The sequence below is a fragment of the Schistocerca cancellata genome, chromosome 2 (assembly GCF_023864275.1).
Source record: "Schistocerca cancellata isolate TAMUIC-IGC-003103 chromosome 2, iqSchCanc2.1, whole genome shotgun sequence".
Taxonomy (NCBI): domain Eukaryota; kingdom Metazoa; phylum Arthropoda; class Insecta; order Orthoptera; family Acrididae; genus Schistocerca; species Schistocerca cancellata.
In genome coordinates, this window is record NC_064627.1 from 302786016 (window position 1) to 302813832 (window position 27817).

Consider the following 27817-nt stretch of genomic DNA (forward strand, 5'->3'; position numbering starts at 1 on the left):
TACAAGGTAATGTTGACCACGTCACTGTATGGAGAGTGCTATGGGAGAACCAGTTGTTTCCGTACCATGTACAGCGTGTGCAGGCACTATCAGCAGCTGATTGGCCTCCACAGGTACACTTCTGCAAATGGTTCATTCAACAATGTGTCAATCCTCATGTCAGTGCAAATGTTCTCTTTACGGATGAGGCTGCATTCCAACGTGATCAGATTGTAAATTTTCACAATCAACATGTGTGGGCTGACGAGAATCCGCACGCAATTGTGCAATCACGTCATCAACACAGATTTTCTGTGAACATTTGGGCAGGCCCCATGTTCTTCCACCTATGCTCAATGGAGCACATTATCATGATTTCATACAGGATACTCTACCTGTGCTGCTAGAACATGTGCCTTCACAAGTACGACACAACATGTGGTTCATGCACGATGGAGCTCCTGCACATTTCAGTCGAGGTGTTCATACGCTTCTCAACAACAGATTCGCTGACCGATGGATTGGTAGAGGCGGACCAATTCCATGGCCTCCACGCTCTCCTGACCTCAACCCTCTTGACTTTCATTTATGGAGGCATTTGAAAGCTCTTGTCTACGCAACCCCGGTACCAAATGTAGAGACTCTTCGTGCTCATATTGTGGACGGTTGTGATACAATACGCCATTCTCCAGGATTGCATCAGCGCATCAGGGATTCCATGCGACAGAGGGTGGATGCATGTATCCTCGCTAACGGAGGACATTTTGAACATTTCCTGTAACAAAGTGTTTGAAGTCACGCTGGTACGTTCTGTTGCTGTGTGTTTCCATTCCACGATTAATGTGATTTGAAGAGAAGTAATAAAATGAGCTCTAACATGGAAAGTAAGCGTTTCTGGACACATGTCCACATAACATATTTTCTTTCTTTGTGTGTGAGGAATGTTTCCTGAAAGTTTGGCCGTACCTTTTTGTAACACCCTGTATACCCAACCCAGTAGGCTAGTTTATATGTCAGCACCTTGGGCACAACACTCTGTGATTTAAGGGGGTGCCACTTGTAGCAAATATGGTAAGACCATCCATGAAGGATTTGTTTTTCATCTCCCCCAAAGTATGTTAACTTCTGTGGGGCTCACCCATCTGAAGTAGAACCTACAGTGTGTACCTTGAAGGAAGAGCAATATGGGCCGTATTGTAGAGCTTCCGGCATCGAAAATGGCAGACTCAGTAAACAGCCAGCACTGCCACTAGCACTACTGCAGTTGCCTCTCTGAAGTCTCCTCTGGCAACCAAGCCAAACAGGAAGTGTTTTTTGCAGAAGGTGACAGATCATAAACGGTCAGTTCAAACAGAACTCATTCTATCTGATGGTTGTAAGGATTTGGGTTCATAAACTTTGACGCCTCTGAGCCTCCGACTGACGCAGGTATCCCTGCTCCAGCCGAGAGACAGGATGAAAAGAAAACCTTACTGATAAAATGGCTCACACACTGCAGTGAAACATCAGGAGGTTTAGGATGCATAAGAAGGAACTGAAATACTTAGCAGAGGAACATCCTCTGTATGTGTTTGTTCACAAGAGATCCGTTTTAAATCTAATGTTTTTAATTTACCTGATTCCGTATGATGGACACCATTATGCATTTTAAAGACTTGGTGAGGTTTCTGGATCTAAATTTTTGTTCCAGACTGTCATCGTTACCACAGCTAAAGGATCCAAAGGCAAGGATGCAGAAAGCACTGGAATCATAAAGTGTCTTAGCCACAGGTCTTGGCGAATGGTAGGGCATATCTGCTCGGTTATAGGGCCTTCATAAGATGACGTCTATAGATGCACGGTATACAAATTGGTGATACCTTTGTAGCTGAAGATCATTGTCAGTATCCACCATATGGATATGAGGCTGGTCACGGGATCTTGTACGACCAGCCCTGTACCCAAAGTGTATGGCGAGGCTGGGGAACCGCCACTCACCATCCAGCAGCAGATCCTTACAATGGGTCGAACATATAAGATCGTCACTGCACCCAGTCCACCAGCATGCCGTACTGTTGCTCACCAGCTACAAATTCATGTGAAGCATGTGCTGGAGTCAATTGGTGTGGGGCAAGGACAAACCAGACTCAGGGTTTTAACTGACTATCCTTGTGGTTACTTCAGAGACTTAGAGTAATCTTAGATTTGGTGCAGTCCAGGAGATGCTGCACTCCTGCATCTGTTTTTAATGTGTTATTTTGTGACATTTTAAATGAGTACCACAACTATACAGCTGTATTCACGGATGGGTCTAAGCAAGGGTCTCCGTTGGCTGCTCTGTTATGAGGCTGTTCACTAAAGAATAATCATAATTTTTTGGCAGTATACCATTACTCATCATAATTTTGGTGGTCCTTCTCAAAATAGTCTTCTTTGGATGTGATTTGCTTGTCCCAGCATTTCTGCCAGTCTGCAAAGACATGCTGGAAACAATTTTTTTGAAAGGTCTTTAAGAATTGCTTCCACAGCTTCACTACTGCATCAGATGATGGTAAATGCCTCCCAGGAAGGTGTTTCTTCGTGTTAGAGAATAGAAAAAAGTCACACAGAGCTAAATCTGGACTATTGGAAACTGAGGGATGCATTTCACATTGGTTTTTGCCAGATTTTCAGTAATGACACAATACGAGACCATACATTATTGTGGAGGAGCATCCAATTTGTTTCAAGAATATTTTGGTCTTTTGTGCATGGATATAGACTTGCAAAGTTGTCCGGGTGTTGGTATGTGTGCAGCAACAACATGCTGATAAACCAGTCCATGAATACCAAAAAATTATATGACCACAACTTTCCCATCAAAAGCAAACACTTCTGCTTTTTTGGAGGTTGGCAGTGGAGATTTCCATACTGAGCTTTGCTGTTTGCTCTCAGCATCAAAATGATGTAGCGAAGTTTCATTAGCAGTGATTACCTTTGAATGAGACTCTAGATCTTCCTCTAACACCAACTTCAGCTACATACAAACCTGTATGCAAATGTGCTTTTGTTCAGGAATCAGCAGTCTTGGAACCCACTGTGCGCAGAAATGACTCGTTTATGTATTTTCTGTCAGCTACTTGTCTGTGGCACCCAATGAAATTTTCAGTACTTCTGAAAGGGCTCATCTGTTTATTCATTGACCCTCCCTCACACTGAAAATAACAGCGTTGATGATTTTTGCTGTAAGAGGTGCTGCAATGAACCCTCTGCCAGGCACTTAATTGTGAAATGCAGAGTAGTCGTGTTGTTGTATATGTAATTGGAGCATCGACCCTGCCTTCGTCTGAAATTGATTGTGCCCCTCTTTAAACAATTTAAACCATCTTCAAGCTATGCTGTAGGGAAGAACAGACTCTCCATAGGCCTCCTGTAAGATTTGATAGGCATCAGCTGAAGTTTGCTGAGACAAAAACAGAATTTCCAAGATGCATATTGTTGATTATGTGTCACCTCCATTGTTGCAGTAGTTTTTTTTTTTTTTTTTTTTTTTTTTTTTTGGGGGGGGGGGGGGTGATGAGGTAGTCATATTTCTCTGTGTAGTTACTTTAGCTCTTCTATTGTATTATTTGAAACAGAATTATGAAAAGGATAGTTGTGACCTACCATATAGTGGAGATGCGGAGTCAGAGATAAGCACAACCCAAAGACTGTCACAAAATAAGTTTTCGGCCAGCAAGGCCTTTGTCAAAAATAGACAACGGACACACACACACACACACACACACACACACACGTTGTGACAGTCTTTTTGTTGTGCCTATCTGCGACTCAGCATCTCCACCGTATGGTAAGTAGCAACTATCCTTTTCATAATATTGTTACATTCCATCCTGGATTTTCTCTTGTATTGTTTATGTTTTAATTACCAGTTTTCTATATATTTCACCAATTTTATGTTATCTTAAGAGATGTGAGATAGTGTGATTGTGCAAGTGAGGTTCGGAGTGAGTGAATGGAATTGTACGGGACTTACTCCTCCTGGTTTTATGACCTTTTTAACTGTTTTAACCACATTTGTTCCTACTACTTTTCATATGGCACTGATAGCTTCACTCTTTAGTGCCTACAATAAACCGCAAACTCACATCCACATGCACCCACACATGTACACTTGCATGTGAATGCACACACACACACACACACACACACACACACACACGCACACACACGCACGCTTTTCCATTCCAAATATGTACTCACAGTAGGAACAAATAGGGAACAGAATCAGTGTCTCTATATAGTATTGTCTTTCTGGGATCCTGTCAAATGCATATACTATGATGGTAAGGTTGTTATTCCTTTGAATGAGGATAATTGTTTCAGTTTTCCAGAACCAAGTGGCTTCATTTTGTTCTCGCCCATTGAATCATTGCAGAAAACAGAAAGTTAGCCAAGAGGTTAAAGTGCATGTGGGTGTGCTCTTCCAGTACAGTCTATTCCTGTTGGTGTTGTAAATCAGTTCCAGGGAAAAATTGTACTGGTCAGAGCAATTGAAGAATTTATCACAAAAAAAAGTCAGCTGTGTCTTTCTTAATATGAACTGTCTTGTGCTGAACAGCAATTTCTCAAATCCCATAGCAATGCTTAAATCTAAGTCAGCCATACTGATGAATTGTTGAATGAAAAAAACCCTCCAGTTTCATACAACTCCCCTACTTTCTTTGTTTTTCTTTAGATGTCTCACTGTCTATATACTGTCCCCTAATCCTGAGAAAGTTTTGCTGCAGATTCACACTTTCCTAACTTACTTATAACTTCTGCTTTCTTTTTGAAAATAAGAAAATATGATTACATTTATCTGTCAGCTTTTAAACATGTGTAGACAGTCCATTATGTCAGCAACATGAAGAAATGTGATACAAGTTGACACTCATTATCAGTGATCCAATATAGAAATTACAGTATTGTGATTGGTTGGCAGCCACAAAAGTGCAATCAGTGATGCATTCCTCCTTTCAGTGTTTAATTATATGCGTTCATTTCATATCAGCATGGAGGAAGAATTCTGAAGGAAACTATTCCAGAGAAATGGTTTTCTTCTAATTTTGATATTAAGGAATTTTGACATTATTGATCTATAGTCAGGGAACAATTGAAAGGAATGGGGGAAAGAAATACAGTAGAAGAAGAATGGGTAGCTTTGAGGAATGAAGTAGAGAAGGCAGCTGAGGATCAAGTAGGTAAAAAGACGAGAGCTAGTAGAAATCCTTGGGTGACAGAAGAAATACTGAATTTAATTGATGAAAGGAGAAAATATAAAAATGCAGTAAATGAAGCAGGCAAAAAGGAATACAAACGTCTCAAAAATGAGGTCGACCGGAAGTGCAAAATGGCTAAGCAGGGATGGCTAGAGGACAAATGTAAGGATGTAGAGGCTTATCTCACTAGGGGTAAGATAGATACTGCCTACAGGAAAATTAAAGAGACTTTGGAGAAAAGAGCCACTTGTGTGAATATCAAAAGCTCAGATGGAAACCCAGTACTAAGCAAAGAAGGGAAAGAAGAAACGTGGAAGGAGTATATAGAGGGTCTATACAAGGGCGATGTACTTGAGGACAATATTATGGAAATGGAAGAGGACGTTGATGAAGATGAAATGAGAGATATAATACTGCGTGAAGAGTTTGACAGAGCACTGAAAGACCTGAGTCGAAACAAGGCCCCGGGAGTGGACAACATTCCATTAGAACCACTGACGGCCTTGGGAGAGCCAGTCCTGACGAAACTCTACCATCTGGTGAGCAAGATGTATGAAACAGGCGAAATACCCTCAGACTTCAAGAAGAATATAATAATTCCAATCCCAAAGAAAGCAGGTGTTGACAAATGTGAAAATTACCGAACTATCAGTTTAATAAGTCACAGCTGCAAAATACTGACGCGGATTCTTTACAGACGAATGGAAAAACTAGTAGAAGCCGAACTCGGGGAAGATCAGTTTCCATAGAAATGTTGGAACACGTGAGGCAATACTGTCCCTACGACTTACCTTAGAAGCGAGATTCAGGAAAGGCAAACCTACGTTTCTAGCATTTGTAGACTTAGAGAAAGCTTTTGACAATGTTGACTGGAATACTCTCTTTCAAATTCTGAAGGGGAAGGGATAAAGTACAGGGAGCGAAAGGCTATTTACCATTTGTACAGAAACCAGATGGCAGTTATAAGAGTCGAGGGGTATGAAAGGGAAGCAGTGGTTGGGAAGGGAGTGAGACAGGGTTGTTGTCTCTCCCCGATGTTATTCAATCTGTATATTGAGCAAGCAGTGAAGGAAACAAAAGAAAAATTCGGAGTAGGTATTAAAATCCATGGAGAAGAAATAAAAACTTTGAGGTTCGCCGATGACATTGTAATTCTGTCAGAGACAGCAAAGGATTTGGAAGGGCAGTTGAATGGAATGGATAGTGTCTTGAAAGGAGGGTATAAGATGAACATCAACATAAGCAAAACGAGGATAATGGAATGTAGTCGAATTAAGTTGGGTGATGCTGAGGGAATTAGATTAGGAAATGAGAAACTTAAAGTAGTAAAGGAATTTTGCTATTTGGGGAGCAAAATAACTGATGATGGTCGAAGTAGAGAGGATATAAAATGTAGACTGGCAATGGCAAGGAAAGTGTTTCTGAAGAAGAGAAATTTGTTGACATCGAGTATAGATTTAAGTGTCAGGAAGTCATTTCTGAAAGTATTTGTATGGAGTGTAGCCCCGTACGGAAGTGAAACATGGACGATAAATAGTTTGGACAAGAAGAGAGTAGAAGCTTTTGAAATGTGGTGCTACAGAAGAATGCTCAAGATTAGATGGGTAGATCACATAACTAATGAGGAAGTATTGAATAGGATTGGGGAGAAGAGAAGTTTGTGGCATAACTTGACTAGAAGAAGGGATCGGTTGGTAGGACATGTGTTGAGGCATCAAGGGATCACCAATTTAGTATTGGAGGGCAGCGTGGAGGGTAAAAATCGTAGAGGGAGACCAAGAGATGAATACACTAAGCAGATTCAGAAGGATGTAGGTTGCAGTAGGTACTGGGAGATGAAGAAGCTTGCACAGGATAGAGTAGCATGGAGAGCTGCATCAAACTAGTCTCAGGACTGAAGACCTCATGAATGAATGAGTCCTAAGGAAAGGGCTAGGAAAATATATAGGACCCCCTCCCCAAGTGTTGTCGGGTGCATTTTCTCTGGTCTTTGAGCAGATGCTTGCAGTGACTGAGCAGCATTTCTGCATGGTGGCAGCTGTCAGCGTGGAGCAGTGTGCTGCTGAGTGACTGCTGGAGTACGTGTTATTCCCTATGATCTACTGTTCCTTTAGTACATATCAATAAAATGAATATCACACTAGATTAATTTTGGACTCCTCTGTCAAATGCACATGTAAAATTCCCGTGACCAAAAAAAAAAAATTTGCGCCTAAAAGGAAACTGATGCTTTTTATTGATACGCAGCATCATGTGAAAGACATGATGAGCAGTATTTGTTGGGGTGACTGCAGCTGCACACTGCAAATATCTGCCAAAACACCAGATAAAATACACCTGACAGTTCTTAGGAGGACATCGTGTACTGTCAGGAAGTCAGCCGCAGATGTGTCACCAGGATAGAGTCTCTGCTGATGCTGAAACGGAAAACAAAGGAAAATGTGTCAGGGATTTCTGCCAGTGGTAATGAGACCCACATTCTCTTTCCTCTTCGTTCTGTAACATTTTTTCATTCTTGAAATAAATATTTCCTTTTTTTAAAAAAATTCTGTAACACTAACAAATTGTCTTTTAGGTATTAATATGATTTTCTTATGACAAATGTTCTATGCGTATATATAATATCACATGTTAGTTTTCCTTGTGTTGCAGGCTTTCCTGGCTCAGTTACTCAAGGAAAAGGAGTTGGCAGTTAAATCAGTGCGCAATAGCAACAACCCATTTGCAACTGAAGTGGGTTTTCGATTAAATCATCTTTTGAAGCGCACTGAAATCCTCAGTTGTCCAGGCATTGAGAGTAATAAACACCATCTCTCTAATATATTACATATTTGTGGGGGATAGTATCAATATTTGTGCGTATGAGGTAACTCACAATATTGTCTATGTTGTTGTTGGTTGGAAATGCCCCTTTTTGCATCAGTTTATTACTGTTTGTCTTATGAAACCCAACCACATTAGAGTTTGGTAATGTTTTCTTACTAATCTGATATAAATTTTCTTTTTTGATTTGTGAACCTGGGATCAAATTTCTGCTGTTTAGTGTTAGATTTCTTTGTTCGTGACGTTTTTGTAAAAGAAATTAGCAACAGTACAGTATTTGCTGCAACGACTTAATTGTTTCCTTCTGTGGAATTTAACACAAGAGTTTAAGAGTTTAATAACTATAAAAAGGGCTCCTAATTGTCTTTCCAGATCTCCAGTAAAAGATAGCATTTGCTTTGGGACTAAAGGTCACCAAACATGCTTAGTTTTGTATAAATTATTTCTAATCTTTGTTGTGGGTTTTAATAAATACTAGTTTATTATCAGTTTTGAAGCAGAATATCTTGAGAGAGAATATTAAATTTTCTTTTTTTTTTTTTTTTTTTTTTTTTTTTTTTTTTTTTTTTTCCCCCCCCCCCCCCCCCCCCCCCCCTCCTGGAAACATAATACTTCAGACACTTCTTAGTGTATGCACCTGAAAAACAATAGTTTTGTTGTAAGCCGATTTGGATGGGCTTTGAACCATCGATAATTGACTGTGGCTATCAGGTTACATAACATTATGTATAAAATATTTTTGGAGTAGATGTGCATGTGTGTGAAAGATTTGTTGGGCAACTTTAACTGTTTTATGTCGGGTAAATGTTTCAATAATGCTTAGTGACGTTAATATATCTGTAGCTTAGTTTGTATGTCGTGTTTGTGCATGCATGCATGCATATCTCTCTCTCTCTCTCTCTCTCTCTCTCTCTCTCTCTCTCTCTCTCTGTGTGTGTGTGTGTGTGTGTGTGTGTGTGTGTGTGTGTAAAATATGTTATTTATTTACATGTATGTTTTAAACATATTACAGGCCATTTACTGTCATAATATTTATGAGGAATAATATGTTGCCTATCTTATGATATTATATGTATGCATAACTTTTGACATCTCATTCCAGGTATAGCAGCAGATATTACATATAACAGAGACAAATCATATTTGATTAAAATAAAGGGAAATGAAAAAGAATATACAGTAAATGGGGAACTTACAAAGTCAGGAGATTCATTTGATCTTTCTTGCTCAATTGATGGGCATGTTATAAAATCCCATATTTTCTTCTGCGAGAGTGAGATATACATATTTACAAAAGTAAGATATAAGTTTACATTGTCAGTTTGTGATTATTTTGAACACACTACGTTTTTATACTTTAGTTGGAAAATTTTACCACTTCAATGACTTCACAGGATGGCAGTCAGAAGTTCAATATACCATTGCCAAAATACATGAAAGAATTAGAGGAAATGAGTTCTGGAGTGAGTGGAAGCAATGCTGCAACAGCTCCAATGCCTGGTGTTATAGATAAAGTGTGGGTCTCGGAAGGACAGACAGTGGAAGTAGGACAGCCCTTAATGATTATAATTGCCATGAAGATGGAGGTATGTTAACTTAGTTGTCAGATATGTATCACAGCATCCTAATTTTGTACTTTGCAGTAGGAAAGTCAGATATTAAAATAGTAGAAGTTTTGACGAAATAGTTCTTGAGTGATTGGCCAGATGTCAGTGTTCGACACACACAGTATTTCAGCAAGCAGCCGCATTGCCATTATCAGGTGCACTGCCAAACTGAATGTCTTGGAGCTGATGTGGGGCTTATATCTCTTCCCTCCCCCTGTCCCCCTCCCCCACCCTTCTGTCAGTAGTTCACAGTGATGGGGAACCTTTATACCCCATTGTTAGCAACATTGGTGCCCCAATTCTCTAACTTTCTGAGGCAGCTTAGTTTCGAAACCTATAATTATTGATTCACTACCTAGCTCTTTGTCCAAATATTTCTGTTTATTTATTCAAAGCTGACTTGCTAAATACTGGAAGGATGTGTGTGTTCCTTATGTTGGAAAATGTCCACATTATTTCACAACTTTATGGATTTTGTTGGGCATCTTAAGAAATTTAGGCTTAGTGATTGTGACATCCTTGTGAGTTTAGAGATTCTCTCTTTTCACCAGAGGTCTGTAGAAGAATCTTTGGAACTTATTAGCTGGAAATTTGACATAGAGATGACCACCCTTTTTAGTCATGTCTCGATGTTGACATACTTTATTGCTGATGGTTACTGTGAGCAGATGGAAGGCGTAGCCATTGGGAGTCCATTTTCACCAGTTGTTGCCAATTTGTATATAGAACATTTCAAAGAGGAAGCCCTGGAAACAGCTCAATGGAAGCGTACATGCTTCTTCCAGTATGTCAATGACACATTCATGTTAGGGCCACATGGAAGGGTCAAACCGAATGATTTCCTCAGACATCTCAATTTCATAAACTAGAACATCAGTTTTACAATTGAAATCAAAGTGGGTGGAGTGCTCCACTTCCTGAATGTCATGGTAAAAAGAGGAGCAGATGACACAGTGGGCCACAGTATGTACACGTACCATAAGAAGACGGACACCGACCTGTACCTTTATGTGGACAGCTGCCACCACTTGGTGCAGAGGAATGGTGTGCTCAAAACATTGGTACATAGGGCTCACACCCTCTTTGCTAATGAGAACATCAACCAAGAACTTAAACATCTGAGGATGGTGTTCTGGAAAAATGACTACACAAAGTGTCATATTAGGAGAGCTCTACATTCCATACCAGCTGTACAACCGGCAAAAACAGAAGAACTCACAAGGATGTGGCCATTGCATTTATTCCATTTTGTGGTGAATTATCTGGGAATGTTGGATGAATTCTTTGGAAACCTCAAGTGTCTTCTGCCCAACGGGTAAAACACATACACTGCTTGGCAGTGTCAAGACTGACCTCGGACTACGAAAATCCAGGAGTTATGAGATCCCCTACCAGTTTAGCATGACTGCATAGGCCAAACTGTGAGTACTGTTGAAGATTATTGCTGAGAACAGCACTGGTGTACCAGACTGCAGCAGCCTAACAAGTCGTAATTTGTAGAACATTGTCTATCAGAATTGCATGCAATGGATTACAACCATACTAGCATTCCGACACAGATATCTTACTTTAATTACAAAGTCCCAAAAATTATCTGTTGAGATTCAAGTAAGGGAGCCACAGATAAATCATGGTAGTGGCAGTGTCCTTAGTAAGGCCTGGGAACACACATTGAGTCTGGTTAAGAGAGGGAGGAGACGTCCCACAATAAACTCACTTCGGAGGGAGGCAGAGCAACAGCAGAAATACTGACAGCATTTGTCCCTGTGTGTGGAGCTTGGATGGAACGACTTGGAGGCAGGAAGGGGTGGGGGGAGTGCTAGATGCATGCCCACACCTGGGACTGGCTGTTTTACAGAAGACCAGCTAGGAGGGAGCGGGAGAGAAGATATAAGCCCTGCATCAGCTCGGAGGCATTCAGTATGTCAGTGCACTTGATGGTGGCAGCAACGTGGTCATTTGATGAAATATTGTGCCCATTGGAAATGGATATCTGGCCAGTTACACATGAACTGTTTTGTCATTAATTACTTTGAGAGAACTTATAGTAGTTGTTTTATAACACATAAATTACAGGACAATAATTTGTATTAAATTTGTTGGATGTATAGTGCCCCTGTTTTAAAGAATAAGTTTGCAAACAAAAATTTCACGTATCCTAGAAATATACAGGGTGTTTCAAAAATGACCGGTATATTTGAAACAGCAATAAAAACTAAATGAGCAGCGATAGAAATAAACCGTTTGTTGCAATATGCTTGGGACAACAGTACATTTTCAGGCGGACAAACTTTCGAAATAACAGTAGTTACAGTTTTCAACAACAGATGGCGCTGCAAGTGATGTGAAAGATATAGAAGACAACGCAGTCTGTGGGTGCGCCATTCTGTACGTCGTCTTTCTGCTGTAAGCGTGTGCTGTTCACAATGTGCAAGTGTGTTGTAGACAACATGGTTTATTCCTTAGAACAGAGGATTTTTCTGGTGTTGGATTTCCACCGCCTACAACACAGTGTTGTTGCAACAAGACGAAGTTTTCAACGGAGGTTTAATGTAACCAAAGGACCGAAAAGCGATACAATAAAGGATCTGTTTGAAAAATTTCAACGGACTGGGAACGTGACGGATGAACGTGCTGGAAAGGTAGGGCGACCGCGTACGGCAACCACAGAGGGCAACGCGCAGCTAATGCAGCAGGTGATCCAACAGCGGCTTCGGGTTTCCGTTCGCCGTGTTGCAGCTGCGGTCCAAATGACGCCAACATCCACGTATCGTCTCATGCGCCAGAGTTTACACCTCTATCCATACAAAATTCAAACGCGGCAACCCCTCAGCGCCGCTACCATTGCTGCACGAGAGACATTCGCTAACGATATAGTGCACAGGATTGATGACGGCGATATGCATGTGGGCAGCATTTGGTTTACTGACGAAGCTTATTTTTACCTGGACGGCTTCGTCAATAAACAGAACTGGCGCATACGGGGAACCGAAAAGCCCCAAGTTGCAGTCCCATCGTCCCTGCATCCTGGAACTGGGCCGCCATTTCTCCCAAAGGAATCATTGGCCCATTTTTCAGATCCGAAACGATTACTGCATCACGCTATCTGGACATTCTTCGTGAATTTGTGGCGGTACAAACTGCCTTAGACGACACTGCGAACACCTCGTGGTTTATGCAAGATGGTGCCCGGCCACATCGCACGGCCGACGTCTTTAATTTCCTGAATGAATATTTCGATGATCGTGTGATTGCTTTGGGCTATCCGAAACATACAGGAGGCGGCGTGGATTGGCCTCCCTATTCGCCAGACATGAACCCCTGTGACTTCTTTCTGTGGGGACACTTGAAAGACCGCCAGAATCCAGAAACAATTGAACAGCTGAAGCAGTACATCTCATCTGCATGTGAAGCCATTCCGCCAGACACGTTGTCAAAGGTTTCGGGTAATTTCATTCAGAGACTACGCCATATTATTGCTACGCATGGTGGATATGTGGAAAATATCGTACTATAGTGTTTCCCAGACCGCAGCGCCATCTGTTGTTGAAAATTGTAACTACTGTAATTTCGAAAGTTTGTCTGCCTGAAAATGTACTGTTGTCCCAAGCATATTGCAACAAACGGTGTATTTCTATCGCTGCTCGTTTAGTTTTTATTGCCATTTCAAATATACCGGTCATTTTTGAAACACCCTGTATCAATGAGAAGGGAGTAGCAAGAAATTCTGCATTTTCTGCTTCTGTTGTCACTAGGCTGTGTGTGGGTACACACTGTCTCGTAAGGAAATATGCTATTACTTTGCAGAGTTGTTACTAATTATACATAAGTGTAGTTGTTAAACATTTTCAGTTCATTGTGTTTCGCAAATCAAAGCAGAAACTTAATATTGTGTGTAATGATAATTTCAAGTTAGTGTTAAGCTGTTACAGAATCTGCACAGCCATTTTTGTGTTTTCATTTCATAATTTTAGTAGCTCTTAGACATTATTTCATTTTATTTCTTACCCCAAGCTAATTTTGATAACACAAAATTTAATTAGGAAAGTCAAAAATTATATTTGCTCATGCAGTGTTATTCAAAACAAATAAATTGATCTCATTAAGCTGTATTTTATTGGGAAAGAACGTTTTAGAATTCCAACAAAGTCCTACAGACATGTATACTTCTGTTGTGTAAGTGTTCAGCTTGAACACCAACTGCAGCATGACATATATCGCTGTGATCTGAGGACTTCTTTGAAATGAGTTGATTTATGATCTTATTTGATATTTTAAGTCAATTTAGTTTGTGGGCAGTGGTGAATCAAAAAATATTGCCATGATCCTTCCCTCAGGAAGATAGCACAAGAAGTGAGGTATGGAGATGTCAGAAGCTAAGCACAGAGATCAAAATTCTGAGATGTTTTTGACCAATCCCCTGGAGATAAAGTGTTTTATTACAAAATTCTTGAACTAACCTGCACTATTGTAGCAGTGCCCTCTATCATGTGAACAATTAGTCACAGGAATTCTTTACAGTACTGGGAAATGCATTGTAGGGTGTCCATTTGTCCTGTTTTTCCCAGGACAGTCCCATTTTTTTGCCAAAATTTCCCATTATCCCAAAAACTTTTTGGGGACACTAGAATGCCCGGCTTTATCAACAATGTAGGAAATGATAGGTTGCTACTTACCACAAAGACAACATGCTAAGTTGCAGACAGGCACAATTAAAAAGACACTTACACATTAGCTTTTGGTCACAGCCTCTTTTGGAAAAAGAGAAACACACACCATTCATTCACACAAACAAGCACACCTCATGCACATGGCCACCAGCTCCGGCAGCGTGGACCAGAATGCAACTATCATATGGGATGGAAGTAGCAATCTGGTGGGGGCAAGGAAGGGAAGGGGAAGGGAAATGGGAAGGGATATCACCGTATGGGGGAAGAAGGGACCATTGTCTGGTGGAGTGTGTGGGGACTAGAATGCCAACAGGTGTAGTGTCAGGAGGTTGTGGGGCAGGGAGGTGGGGAAAAATAGAGCAAGACAGGAGAGGAGAGGGGAAAGGTGGACAGGTGCATTGGTAGAGGCTGACAAACAGAGTTAGGAGATGGGAATGGAGAGAATGTGATAGGACGGAGGGGGTGGAATTGTTGGGTGGGGGGTGTGCAGGACTGTATGTTGCTGTAGGTTGAGGCCGGGATAATTAAGGGAGTAGAGAAATGTGTCACACGGATAATTCTATCTTTGCAGTTCAGGAAAGCTGGTGTTGGAGGGGAGGATCCATATGGCTCGGGTAGTCAAGTAGTTGTTGAAATCAAGCATGTCATGTTCAGCTACATGTTGTGGCACAGGAAGGCCTGCTTTGTTCTTGGCCGCAGTTTGGCAGTGGCTGTTCATCCTGGTGGACAGCTGGTTGCTACTCATACTAATATAAAAGCTGTACAATGATTGCAACAGAGCTGGTAAATGACATGGCTGCTTTCACAGGTGTCCTGCCCCTGATGGGGTAGAATAGACCTGTGAGAGGACTGGAATACAAAGTGCTAGGTGGTTGGATTGGACAGGTCTTGCATCTGGATGTTCCACAGGGATATGATCCTCATGGCAAGAGGCTGGGGCTGGAAGTGGCATAGGGATAGACTAGGGTCTTTTGTAGGTTGGGTGGGTAATGGAACACCACTTCAGGAGGAGTGGGAAGGATCTCAAGTTGGATATCCCTCATTTCAGGGTATGATGATACATAATGCCCTGGTGAAGGATGTGGTTCAGTTGTTCCAGCCTGTGGTGGTATTAGGTGACGAAGGGGCACTCCTTTGTGGCTGGTTCTTGGGGTTGGTGGGAGGATTGGGGGAGGGAGGGAAAATGGCATAGGTGATCTTTATAGATTGTGTCTGGGGGGTAGTGCCTGTTTGGGAAGGCCTTGGTGAGACCATCAGTATACTACTCAAGGGATCTCTTGTCATTGCAGATATGCCGTTCCTGGGAGGTCAGGCTGTACGGGAGGGATTGTGTGTGTGTGTGTGTGTGTGTGTGTGTGTGTGTATGTGTGTGTGTGTGTGAGAAAGGGATGACAGTTGTCAAAATGCAGGTACTGTTGATGATTGGTGGGTTTAATGTGGGCAGAGGTGCAGATGGAGCCATAGGAGAGGGGGTGGTCAATGTCTAGGAAGGTGACACACTGGGTTGAGAAGAACCAGAGAAGCAGAGGAGACAGAAGGTGTCTGTGCCATGAGTCCAGATCATGAAGATATTGCCAGTGAACTTGATTCAGGCTAGGGGTTGGACATTTTCAGAGGCTAGGAAGGTCTACTTCTGATGACCCAGAAACAGGTTGGCATAGGAGGGTGCTATAGATAATTGTTTTATGGATTCTTGGTCTTGAAATAAATCCGAGCACATTAATAGAATGAAACTGCTGTATGCGCAGGGCTTGAAATTGAATTAATTGAATGGGCAGTGAAGACCATATTCAGGTTGAGTAAATGAAACTTGTGTAAAATAAAACATATTACATTTAACAATGGGATAGTAAACAAAATATTAACTGTTGAAGAATAAAGATGACAAATATTTTTTACAGGTTGGGGTAACTTTTTTTATCTCAAAGGGCTCTATGCTGGGATTACAAATTAAAAATGTTTGTTATGATTTGAGTCTCAATAAGGACACAATTTAGATTGCCACAAAAATGTTAATTTTATGCAGATGTTAATAATTATCAATTTTAAGCTGGTAAAGTAGTAGCAGTATTCTCAGTACTCTGCATGAGTTAGTTTTTACAGTGTAATTTTTGCAGTGTGAGGTAGAGATGGTTACTTGAATATTTTCAGTAGCAAGGGAATTGGTGATTTGCAACGTACAAAATTCATTTAAAATGACACCACTTTGCCATAAATGAACAAGGGATCAATAGGAAGCTACAGATAGAAAGCAAAGTCAAAACTTGAAGTTCTGTCTCATGGCTACTCACTTTCAATCTGTGACAGGACTTTTTATCTGATTCTTCAGACAAGTGGTTCTGTCAGAAAGTTACATGTCTGTTAGCTTTGTCAATGCAGAGTTAACTGCCTTGTTCCGCATTAGAATATTGTCTAGCCTAAATATCAGTCTGTATTCCTCCTTTTTGTTTATACATTCCAGTTCAGTCACTTCCATTTCCTAATGAAGACATAAAAGACAATAGTGAAAATCAACAATATGCTTAGTCTTTACATTTAGCTATAAGTGTCATAGTAATGCTGAGTTCATACTCAATTAGTATCTAAGATACACTGATGAGCATGACCACCTGTTTAATAGCTTGTTTGTCCATCCTTGGAACAAAATACATCACTGATTTTGTGTATCACGGATCCAACAGTTTGTTGGTAGATTTATGAAGGTATGTGGCATTAGATGTATATGCATGGGTCATGTAATTCATGTAAATAATGGGCCACTGATTTGCATATGCAGTGATGGCAACCGATAGCAACCTAGATAGGTTCTGTAAGATTTACATGAGGTGAATTTGGTCGCAGAGACATAAACGTGAGTTCACTATAATGCTCCTCAAGTCTGTGTAGCATAGTTCATGCTCTGAGAGCTGGACAATTATACTGCTGAAAGATGACATCACTGCCAGATAAGACATCAAACATGAAGGGATGAAGGTGGTTCACAGCTCAGTGTGTGTTTTTGATTACTACCACAGGTCCCACATAAGTGCAGGGGAACATCCCCCATAGTGTAATATTGTTCCCACCATCCTGTGTCGGTTCACACTGCACGTTTTGAGCTGCTGTCTGCTTGATGATGGTGTCCGAAGGGCCAACACATTTCCATTGAGCGATGGTCGAATCCTGATGGTCTTGTGCCCAATGCAGTCATAATTGACGTTTTTGTTGGGTCAGCATGTGAATATGTCGGAGTGGTCTACTGCGGAGCTCCATGTTCAACAAATACAATGAGTAGCGTGCTCTGAAACACTTGTGCATGCCACAGACCACCATGTATCCTACTTTACAGAACAGACAAGCCTCCAAATCCCAAGATAAACATTTGACCAGCTTCGCCGTTTTCAAGATGGTCGTTCACAGGCTCTGCATAATAATTATCTGCTCTTTGTCATAGTTGCTTATCTTAAAGGATCCCCCCATTTGCTACCCATATCTTTGCTAAGGGAATCCAACATCATGGTGGGTAGTGGTCATAATGTTTTGGCTTATCAGTATATTCTCAACAAAATGATTTTATGTGTGACTGTCTAAAATCTGAAGGTATAATTATTAAAATACTCGTGATCCTAATATTTAGTAAGAGTATCTCATCTCACAATAGCATGACAGTTAACAAACTGAACCTCCTCCCCTCCAGATCATGCATGCAAACCTTTTTAGCTGGCAAAAAGCAATTCAAAATGTATTACATTTTATGTGCTGAGCTGGACTTATGCTTCTGTAACAGGGCTATTTTGAAAAACTGAATGTACACACAGTGTCTTTCCCAAGAGTCATCAGGTGTATGTTCTCTGGTGGAGATACTTGTAGTTTCTTTTTTGCACTGAGTAGCTGGTCTTCCATGCGATGCCCAGTGTCAACAGAAAGCATCTGTTTCCTGTTATGAACAAAATTATTTTTAAAATGTAATTTTACATGCCTATTTTATAGAGTGGCCCCAAATTAGTCTAGTGTGATATTTGTTTTATCCATACGAATCAGCAGGGGCAGTAAAACAGGAAGAATATCAGCACTCCATCAGTGACTGAACAGTGCACTGCTACTTGACAGTAGCAGTCAGCACAGGCTTGAGAAGTGCTGTCACTGCTTGATTACTTGTTATTCATCATGTTTTACTGTCCCTGTTGATATTTATCGATAAAACAATATCACACTAGACTAATATGGCACCACTCTATCAAATGGGCACCTAAGATTCGGTTTTAAAAGAAATTTTGTTTGAAGTGGGGAAACAAACGCTGCTTTCCATTCACACTGTGGATCACATGAAACACATGGTGAGCAGCATTTGTTTGGGCTATCTCCAGCTACACATGGCAAAAAAGAAATTACAAATTAAGACCCGAGAAAAATTGTCTGATGATTATTAGAAGAGAAACCCTATGTCTGATGATTATTAGAAGAGGAACCCTATATATAAGTAGTGTAGTTTATTTATGGCAAGAAATGTATTCAGAGTTTAAATTGTTCAGACTCGATACAGAGTGTAATTATTTTTTAATTAAATATTTTACTCATAATGTATTGAGAGACACAACAGGGAAGTTATTGGACAAGATAATTCTTCCAGCCAATATGTCAAACTCTGCTTGATCCAGGAGAATTGAATTGACTACTTTATCACATCAGTCAGAGAACTTGGAGGCAAATTAAGGCCACAGGCATATCTGCAAGGCCTCTGCTTGGTCCACCAGCTGTCTGAAGAGCCTTTGTTTCATTGGGATAAAATCACACCTGATGAAGTCTGTAAAACTGTTTTCAAGATATCTGTTTGCAAAAGTATGGGCTGCTACTGGATGTTTAATTTTGTTGTTAAATGAACAGTTCACTTGATAAGTAAGCCCCCAACCAGTTTCTATTGTGCCAATATTCTCAGTAATATTTGAATCACTCTTGTACATTCAGTTAAGCAATTATTTTGGTAAGTGTGACCTCCTTTGCAACAATCAGCATGGATTTTGGCCGGGTAAAAAACCCACAGCAGCCGTTTGGGAAATTGTTGATCACATTTAACAGCTTTTGGAAATAAGAAGATAGTGTTTCTTCCATTATATATTCTAAGTAAAGCATTTGACTGCATTCCTTTTAACATATTGCTAACAAAATTGGGGTATTATGTTGCGCAAAAATGTACATTAGCAGTAATTTCTTCCTACCCGAACACCAGAAGATAGTTTGTCTCAGTTAGAAGCAGGCACCGTTAGTAGAAATTGGTAGAGGTGTTCCTCAGGGCTCCGTCCTTGGCCCCTTCTTGTTCATTGTGGCTGTCAATGACCTGTTCCTTTGTGTATCACAGTTTGTTTCCTTCTTTTGCTGATGGAACAACTGTATGTACTTCACATCATGACATCACAACTCTTGATAAGATTACATAAGAAGCTCTTGACTCTGTATTAAACTGGTTTGCAGCTGGTAAACTTGTTTGCAATGCAGACAAAACTTAAAAACTTTTGCTAGGAACTGCATATCAACCAAGTCTGTAAAAAGGCCTTGAGAATGCCCTACCTCATGTGGAAAGTGAGAGATATGGCCAGCAATAATTATCTGTGTATGACGTATTTCACACTCTATCAGTCACATTTATCAAATGGATTACTCATATGGGGACATTCTCCTCATACCTGTAACATTTAAAAAAAATTGTCCATATAATAAGCAAGGCTAGTACTACAGAGCACTGTTAACCTCTTTTCACCAGGTGTAGGAAACTTACAGTGGTGAATCTGTATATCTGTGACTCTGCACTCTTTGTAAAGAACAACAGTAAAGGATGTATTATTTGGTAAACAGTTCACAAAATAAGGCAAACATTGACATCCAAGGCACAGGCTAGTAATAACAGAAAATTCTCATAAAGCGAACACCCTAAAAGTTTTTAACAAGTTTCCTCTTGCTACTCAATCCTTGCCGTTTAAAAAATTAAAATTATGAGGCTAACTACCAAAAAAATCAGAGTTAGAATATAAAAGAGTTCTATGATATGGACAATGTTGATATTAATATTTGAGATTATACCTTATATATGATACTTAATTTCTATATGTGATGCGAAAATTAGTTTTAATGTGATTGCAGCTGTAACTTGCTATCACTCCCCATTGCACCTCCCCTGAGATTTAGATGGTAAGATGGCCCAATGGATAGCCCATTCAAAACTGAATGCAGATCAAGTATGAAAACAGGAAGGAGATGTAATGAATTGTGAAAAAAAAGCAAAATTAAAACAGTGAACGGTCCAGACTTAACAAGTGCAATATCGAGATAAACTGAATAGTTGTGATTAAGTGGTCACGCTGTTGGACTGCCAAGCCGGCAAGCCGTGTTCAAAACTCCCTCGTACCTTTTATTTTTATTTATTTTATTTTTCACAACATTATGAACTGTCCATCCGGTCATTGAAATGTTTGTTCTCTTTCTGTAGTCTTGGCAGTCGTCACACTAAACTATGGTTATAGAATATGAGTCATGTGGTAAGAATACGTTACCGTCACAAGTAAAAGTGGTGAACAGTGAGAGCAGGCAAGATACCACATAGATCTCTCACAGAAATGAAAACAACAAAATTAACAGGTGTGAACTATGTTACAACAATGGAATTCAAGAGTTAGAACTTCCAAAACGGAATACAACTTCAAAAACGTTAAAAACATATGTCTTGACAGGGCACAGGAAACTGCGAGATTGTGAAATTGTTGCATTCATTTTTTGTAGCTTATGTGACAAACTAATATTTTTTTCATCATTTCCTTGTGGGTGATCACATTCACATTCGTAGAAACACCAAAATCAGGCAAGGAGGCATATCTCACTCACTCATCAGTCGTACAAATTAGGTGCGTCAATAGGAGGTTCCTTTCACATGGCACATATTCTGTCTCTGATGCCATGTGTGGCATGCCACATGGGTTTTTCGGTGGAGGATTCAGTTGATTTGTCACCCTCTCATCAAACATTTGCAGTTCCCATTCGAAAGCCACTTCCTTCCAGCTGCAAATAGAGTAGTTGTGCTGAATCAATGTCTTTATAGGTCCCTACCTTACACCTTGCTGTTGCAAACAGATGTTACATCAAGGCACAGAGACAAATTTGAATACAGCAGGGGGGGGGGGGGGGTGTAAGCCACGATGGAGGTTTGAACTTGGCTTGCCCGCACAGTTCAGTCCTATTTTCATTCTTAATCTGTGTTCAGTTTTAAACAAGTTGTTCACTGAGCCCTCTTACCACTAAATCTCAGGGGGGTAGGGTGGGGAGTTTCCCTTTTAAGAAAGCCTATTCTACTGTATGTGGTCAATAGCAAATAAAGAATCTGAAACTGACTCTACAGCCCTATTGGTTGTTTAATTGTTGCATAAAGTGTTATGTTATACTTCATTACCTATTATACATCAGTGCTGCTATGTTAGTACCAAATTGAGTTCATATTTTGATATTGTAAGAACATAAATGATAAATGATGATGGGGTCCAGTCATTGTTCTTATATTAACTAATGATTTCTCTTGTTCTATATCTAAACTTCATGATGTTTTAGGATGTACTTATGTATTTCACATAAATAATATATTGTGAAAATATTGTGCTTGAATGATGCTAGATTGTATGAATTATTTTTTAGGTTATTGGTTTCTAAATGCAACTATACCAAAAATATGTTTGTAGGCAAGTGTTAAACTAGGTTAGACAGAAAACTTCTGTATTGAGGAAGTGATGTATAATTATTTTGTCCTTTGTGTAGTCAACTCTTCTGTAATACACAATAAAGTCACAACAACCTTTTCCTTGAATAATGACATTTTTGGGAGTTTTGCTTCATTTGAAATATGTACTTGAAGTCCAACCAAATATTTACTATTTACATTCTTGAAAATGGAGAGTATAAACTTTGAATTTCATTTTTTATAAACAGATTGTAAGTAATCAAATCATCTTGGAATTTACAGTATTCAGTACGTGCGCCACTAGCAGGAAAAATTGAAAAAGTTCTCTTCAAGCAAGGAGATTCTGTTTCTAAGAATGCAGTACTTGTCAAATTTGAAGAAACTGATTCTAATGGTAAGATATTTTCAACAGCAACTTATGAAGTTGACTTTGCCAAACATGTGCCTCAGTTTTAGTTGGAGGATGTTACTCTGGTATGCAGTCAAATTGGAGGGTGATAATAAAATAAAATGAGAGTTCAGATATTTCTCTTAAATATGGGATTCTTGGATACATGATTTTTTTTCTTAATTTACTACAGTGCCCCTTATGATTGACAGCTGACAGTGGAAAACTCATTTATGGCAGTTGGACTGATAAAAAAGAAAAGAAATAATGTGTCTTACATACAAAAGCATGAATGATAAACAGCAACTATAGCAAACTTTTTTAACTTGTAAAACCTTTACACATTTTTTTGGAATATAATGGGGCTAAACGAACAGACAAGAAAGACATTGATAAATACTGAGAGGAAAACATGATAAGAAAGAGAGTGTAAGGAAAGTCTAAATAAAAACATGAGACAAGTTTTGACATAGTCATACAAAAGTTTTTAGTAATCCAGGAAAATATTTTCTTTATTATAATTCCAGTCTTGGATTATAATATTTATTTGTAATCAGGTAATTAATTTTGGTTGGTAATGACTTATCATCAGACCTGAATAGAAATGTGCTACATGATACAAACATACCACAATTTTATTTGTTTGACGAAGGTGAAATGGCTAATGGTTTTGACTGCACCATCATATGTAATGCTATGACATGTACAATGCAACACATCTCTTCTCAGATCTGAAAGTGGTCATTACTGACTTATATATTAATTACATACTTACAAATGAACTTTGTGATCCAAGACTGGAATTATAATAAAACGAAAACATGAAATTTGACCATGCAAAAGGTCTTGTATGTGGGTACTTTCTACGTTGGGGTATTCCAGTGGGATTGTGTGCACATTGGTAAGTGAACTCATTGGGCATCAACAGACATATAATTGCGATGCACCAGCTCTCAAGCTGTGTATATAAACCTACCAGGTATCAGTTGCAGAATGAGTGTAAGAGAATGAGGTGGTGAAGTGATAAGATATAGAATTTATATTTGCACAAAGTGGTCCAAATACTTGTCCATCCATCCATCCATCCATCCATCCATCCAGAGTTTGGTTTTCTGTGATTTCCCTGACTTGCTAACAAAAAATTCCAAGATGAAAAGGGCAGAGTCAATTTCCTTCTCTATTTTTAACTTGTTCTTCATCTCTAATGACCTGGTCAGCAGCATGTTAACCCCTAATCTTTCCTTTATTCCCTCTGAGCAACTGCTATTTTAGCAGGCTGTGTTTAACAAAAAAAAATGTCAATCAAAGCCAAGACTACAAACATGGAAATACATATGTAAAAACCCAGCCACCACCATGCCTGGGCATTGTGTGTGTGTGTGTGTGTGTGTGTGTGTGTGTGTTCGTGGTGCACACTCCATGTCAAAACCAAAAAGAAGTTATTTTTAACAAAATGTTGACCAATTCATAGAACTCACCTCTGCCCTTTTCCTACAAAGTAAGAGAAATTCTTTTGCTTGTATTGCACCTTATCCACTCATTGTGATGCAATATGTACCATTTAGTATTATAGAATTTCATTAATTGAACACCTCTGCTTGCATTTCATGGTGCACAATGTCAGTTCATTTAAACATGGAGTGCTAAACAATTTCATATCTTCATCTCCCCCCCCCCCCCCCCTTTTTCTTTCCAAGCAGGGTCTGAAATTTTGTCTCACCTAGCAAACTCAGAATATTTAATTCCTACATTATTTGTTTCCTCTGTTATTACTTACTGCATTTTATTGTATTTTTAATGCTGTCCTTCAAATAATTTTTCTCCCAGTCAAAATGTCCTTCCTGAGCTTACAGATTGTGCACGAAATCATCTTTTCCTACACAGAGGTGCTATTATCCATGCTACAGTGGCATCCTTGTTTATGTAACACTGTATCATTCTCAATTAACTGTAATATTTTGATGACCTATATAATCAGGACTTATTTTGCATAATCTATTGAGTGATGTTTTTATCCATGCACATCCTAGGTCTTTTAGTCATCAGATCGTATGGTGGATAATAAACTCTTTACTATAGGATGTTGGAGAAATTTGCAAACTTTATAATGTGCTCACACCCCCGCCCCCTCCTTTATCCACTACATCCCTTAACACACCACCATAAGCAGCTCATACAGCCTGTATTGTTCGTTTTTATCTGTTTATTCAACTTTGATTACTATACTGGGTACCATATTTAAGTGGTTGTAGATGCTGGCAGTGAAACCATTAATTGCAGTTTGATTAGCAGAGATAGATGATAAGTATTATACTTTTGCTATTATGTTGTAAAACAAATGATAGGCGCATTTAAAATTCTTATCTCATTTTGCATTCCTTGATGAATAATATGAAACTTCCCTGCATTTATTCTGTTTCTCAATAAAAATTATATTTTTGCATCAATGCAATTATTTCTGATTTGAAATGAAACCTGGGTGTTAATATTTCTGTATGCTGCACTTAAATCGAGACGTGCTGTACGTTGAGGAAATTTGTTAACAAACTGCATTTTGTTATGGCAGTTAATGAACTATTATCTTCCTCTCTGACATTAAACAGGGAACCATGGAAGGGCTAGCCAGATTTGGATACATCCAGTGCCAATAAATTTTCAAATGAATACCACACCGAAGGACAAAGTTTTGAAAGAGAGAGAGGAGGGGGTTGAAGGTTTCTGTTCTCCTGCTGATACTTCATGTCATCCAGTGATTACACATATTTACTATCATGTGTATTCTTTGCTTAAATTCTGTAGAAAATTGCAATTATAACTTTAAATGTGATTATTTTTAAAAATCTGACAGCTTTCTACAATGACCATACATTTTAGTAATGTTTTACTTTGGTATTTGCTGTTTTATCAAATGTGCAAATGCATTTACTGCTGTCATTGCAAAATTGTGAATTTGAAAAGGAAGAGTAAATGTTTTGTGTCTCCAGTAATATGTGTGAAACATTACTTTATATCAAAGATATGAATTATATCATACACTAGCTTTACTGACAAGTGTGGGTCAGTGTATCTAATAACAAATAACAAACTTATAAATTTCACACTTTATTTTAAATGAACAGCCAACATCTTTTTTTTCACAATGAGAACATACTTTCAGCTGCAGTTCTGTAAATTAAAAATAATACACTGCAGTATGCATAACAGTATATACTCTTGACATAGTTCCTGGCAATAAAATGTTAAACACAGCATTCATTATTTTATGTATGTTCTTTGTATGTGTAGTCTGCAGGTTTTTAATTTGGTGTGATTCTAACAATGCATCATATTGCAGATGTTGTTATATTGCAACATATTACAGATGGAGAGATATTTCTCTTACTTTACTGCAGTCACCAGCCTAGTTTTTGAATTTTTTAAAGCAGTTTTTATGTCTCATAAACATATCATTTTTCATTGCAGCTTGATTGCTGTACATCATATTATCTCCGAAGTGCTGTGCCTGCCACAGCAGTGCTTTAGAAGCTGTGTGGATGATGTGATCTGAAACTGTAGCAGCTGCATTGGAAAGCTTCATCTAGCAGTCTGAAACTGTGTTATCAAGAAGCACCCTACTGCTCCCCCATGCTGGGATCACACTAATGCAGCTGTGGTGTGACACGTTATGTGCGCTCCTTGCCATCTGGAAATGAGAAATATAGTTTTATCCTAGGATATAATTCTTTTATGTATATACAAGTGAGTGAGTGATTGAGAGAGGAGAGAGAGAGAGAGAGAGAGAGAGAGAGAGAGAGAGAATTTAGGCACTGTGAAAGAGCATACTGATTAATGTGCCAAATACAAATTCATGACAAGTATCATCTCAGGTTAATCAGTCAAATGATCTGTGTAAGGTTCACTGCATTTATTTAAACTGTTAGCTCACATTCCTGCCTCTACGTTCAGTAGGCGGTGCTCATTTTTTCCAGTTAATTATATATATTCATGTTTTTCTTTGTAATTATTTTCCTTCTCACTGAAAATTCTTAGTACAAAAAAATGGTGTAAAAAAATGATTATCTTGCTTTCCTGTAGATGAGTAGTTGTTAGGTTAAAAATTAAAATAATTATTTAATGTCTTGAGCTATCAGTGAAAGTGAAAATTTTTTAACAGTGTCAGAAGAAATAACACACAGGATTCAGAAAGTATTAAGTTTCAAAGTTAATGGTAACAAACAAAAAAAAAGTGTCAGATGCTTCAAACAGAAATGGTTGAAACAAACAGCCCAAATAAGTTCCTAAGAAATTTTTTCTGACTCAGAGTTTCCAGTTGTTATATGTTTCACATTCATTGTGCCTGTCTCTGTTTTTCTTCTTTAGAAGCTTTTGGAAGAGGGGTGCTTGATTATGAAAACCCAGGATGCAGCATCTATATTTGTTTGCTGTTTGGTTTTGCTAAAATTTGAAATAGATGGTACCTGAAAAAATAATCAATTGAAAATTCGTGTAATAATAATGTGACATAAAAAAGGTAACTTTGTTGCTAGTCAGTCTTCCATATTGTGACTAAAGAGCATATGCCAAACTGTTTAGCAGTCACAATGAAAATGTATATTTCACAGCTGCATATGTTAAATCATATAGATGGCTGCCAAGTAAGAGATGGGATGTTCTATTTCGCTAACATGTTTTGTTAGAAATTGTAACTATTTTCATATTTTTTTATACTGTTAAGAATGTGAACTGGTCAAATAAACAGTGATATCTTGTATGATTTCGTCATTTATTTTATATTCTACAAGCGACCCACTGCAAACTGGTAAAGATGAAATAATAATCTTATCACACATTACCACGAAGATGCAAACAGTTCAGAAGTTCCTCAACCAGCACATTGCTTAGCTTGTACCATTCCTCAGAATCATCGCACTCGGAAGCTATTTTTAGCATTTTCTCTCAGTGAGGGTGTTTTATTGATCACCTCACAAATTTTCTGTTCATTTGTCATAACACTGACCTCATCAATAGTTAGCAGCAAATACTATCTGATACATTCTTCCAACACATTTAACTGACCCTGTTTGTAACATTCTGCATAAAAGGTAGAAAAACTTGTCAAAATATCTATATCTGTGTACATATTCCACAAAAAGTGGCGTAACAATTCCTGGAGGGAACAATATGTAAAATAATTGAGAGACAACTCAACTACAGTGGACTGGTGTTGCAACTTGCTAATTTCCACTCACAGTAAAGCGTATCACTATAACATCGACTGTTTACTGTTGACCGCTTTCCCATGTAATGTTCCAGAACTGGCCCTTGTGCATCCCAGAAACTTTGAACATCTCTCTCCCTGAAGAAGGATGACTTCTGAATTACTTTTTGCTGGAAATCATTCCATGCTATGGCATCTGCTTTCTAGTTCAAGACGATAAACCCCCGTTTCGTTTACA

General features: G+C 39.0%; 1 protein-coding gene across 1 annotated transcript in view; it reads left to right on the forward strand.

Moving 5' to 3' along the window:
- Nucleotides 1–27132, forward strand: part of LOC126161679 (methylcrotonoyl-CoA carboxylase subunit alpha, mitochondrial) — a 111671-nt gene extending 84539 nt beyond the window's left edge. The window contains exons 10-14 of the mRNA XM_049917684.1: nt 7851–7995; nt 9124–9317; nt 9416–9607; nt 22277–22388; nt 25845–27132. Coding sequence (XP_049773641.1) covers nt 7851–7995; nt 9124–9317; nt 9416–9607; nt 22277–22388; nt 25845–25849 — 648 coding nt within the window. The 3' untranslated portion in view covers nt 25850–27132. The remainder of the gene's footprint in view (nt 1–7850; nt 7996–9123; nt 9318–9415; nt 9608–22276; nt 22389–25844) is intronic.
- The last annotated feature ends 685 nt before the right edge of the window (nt 27133–27817 follow it).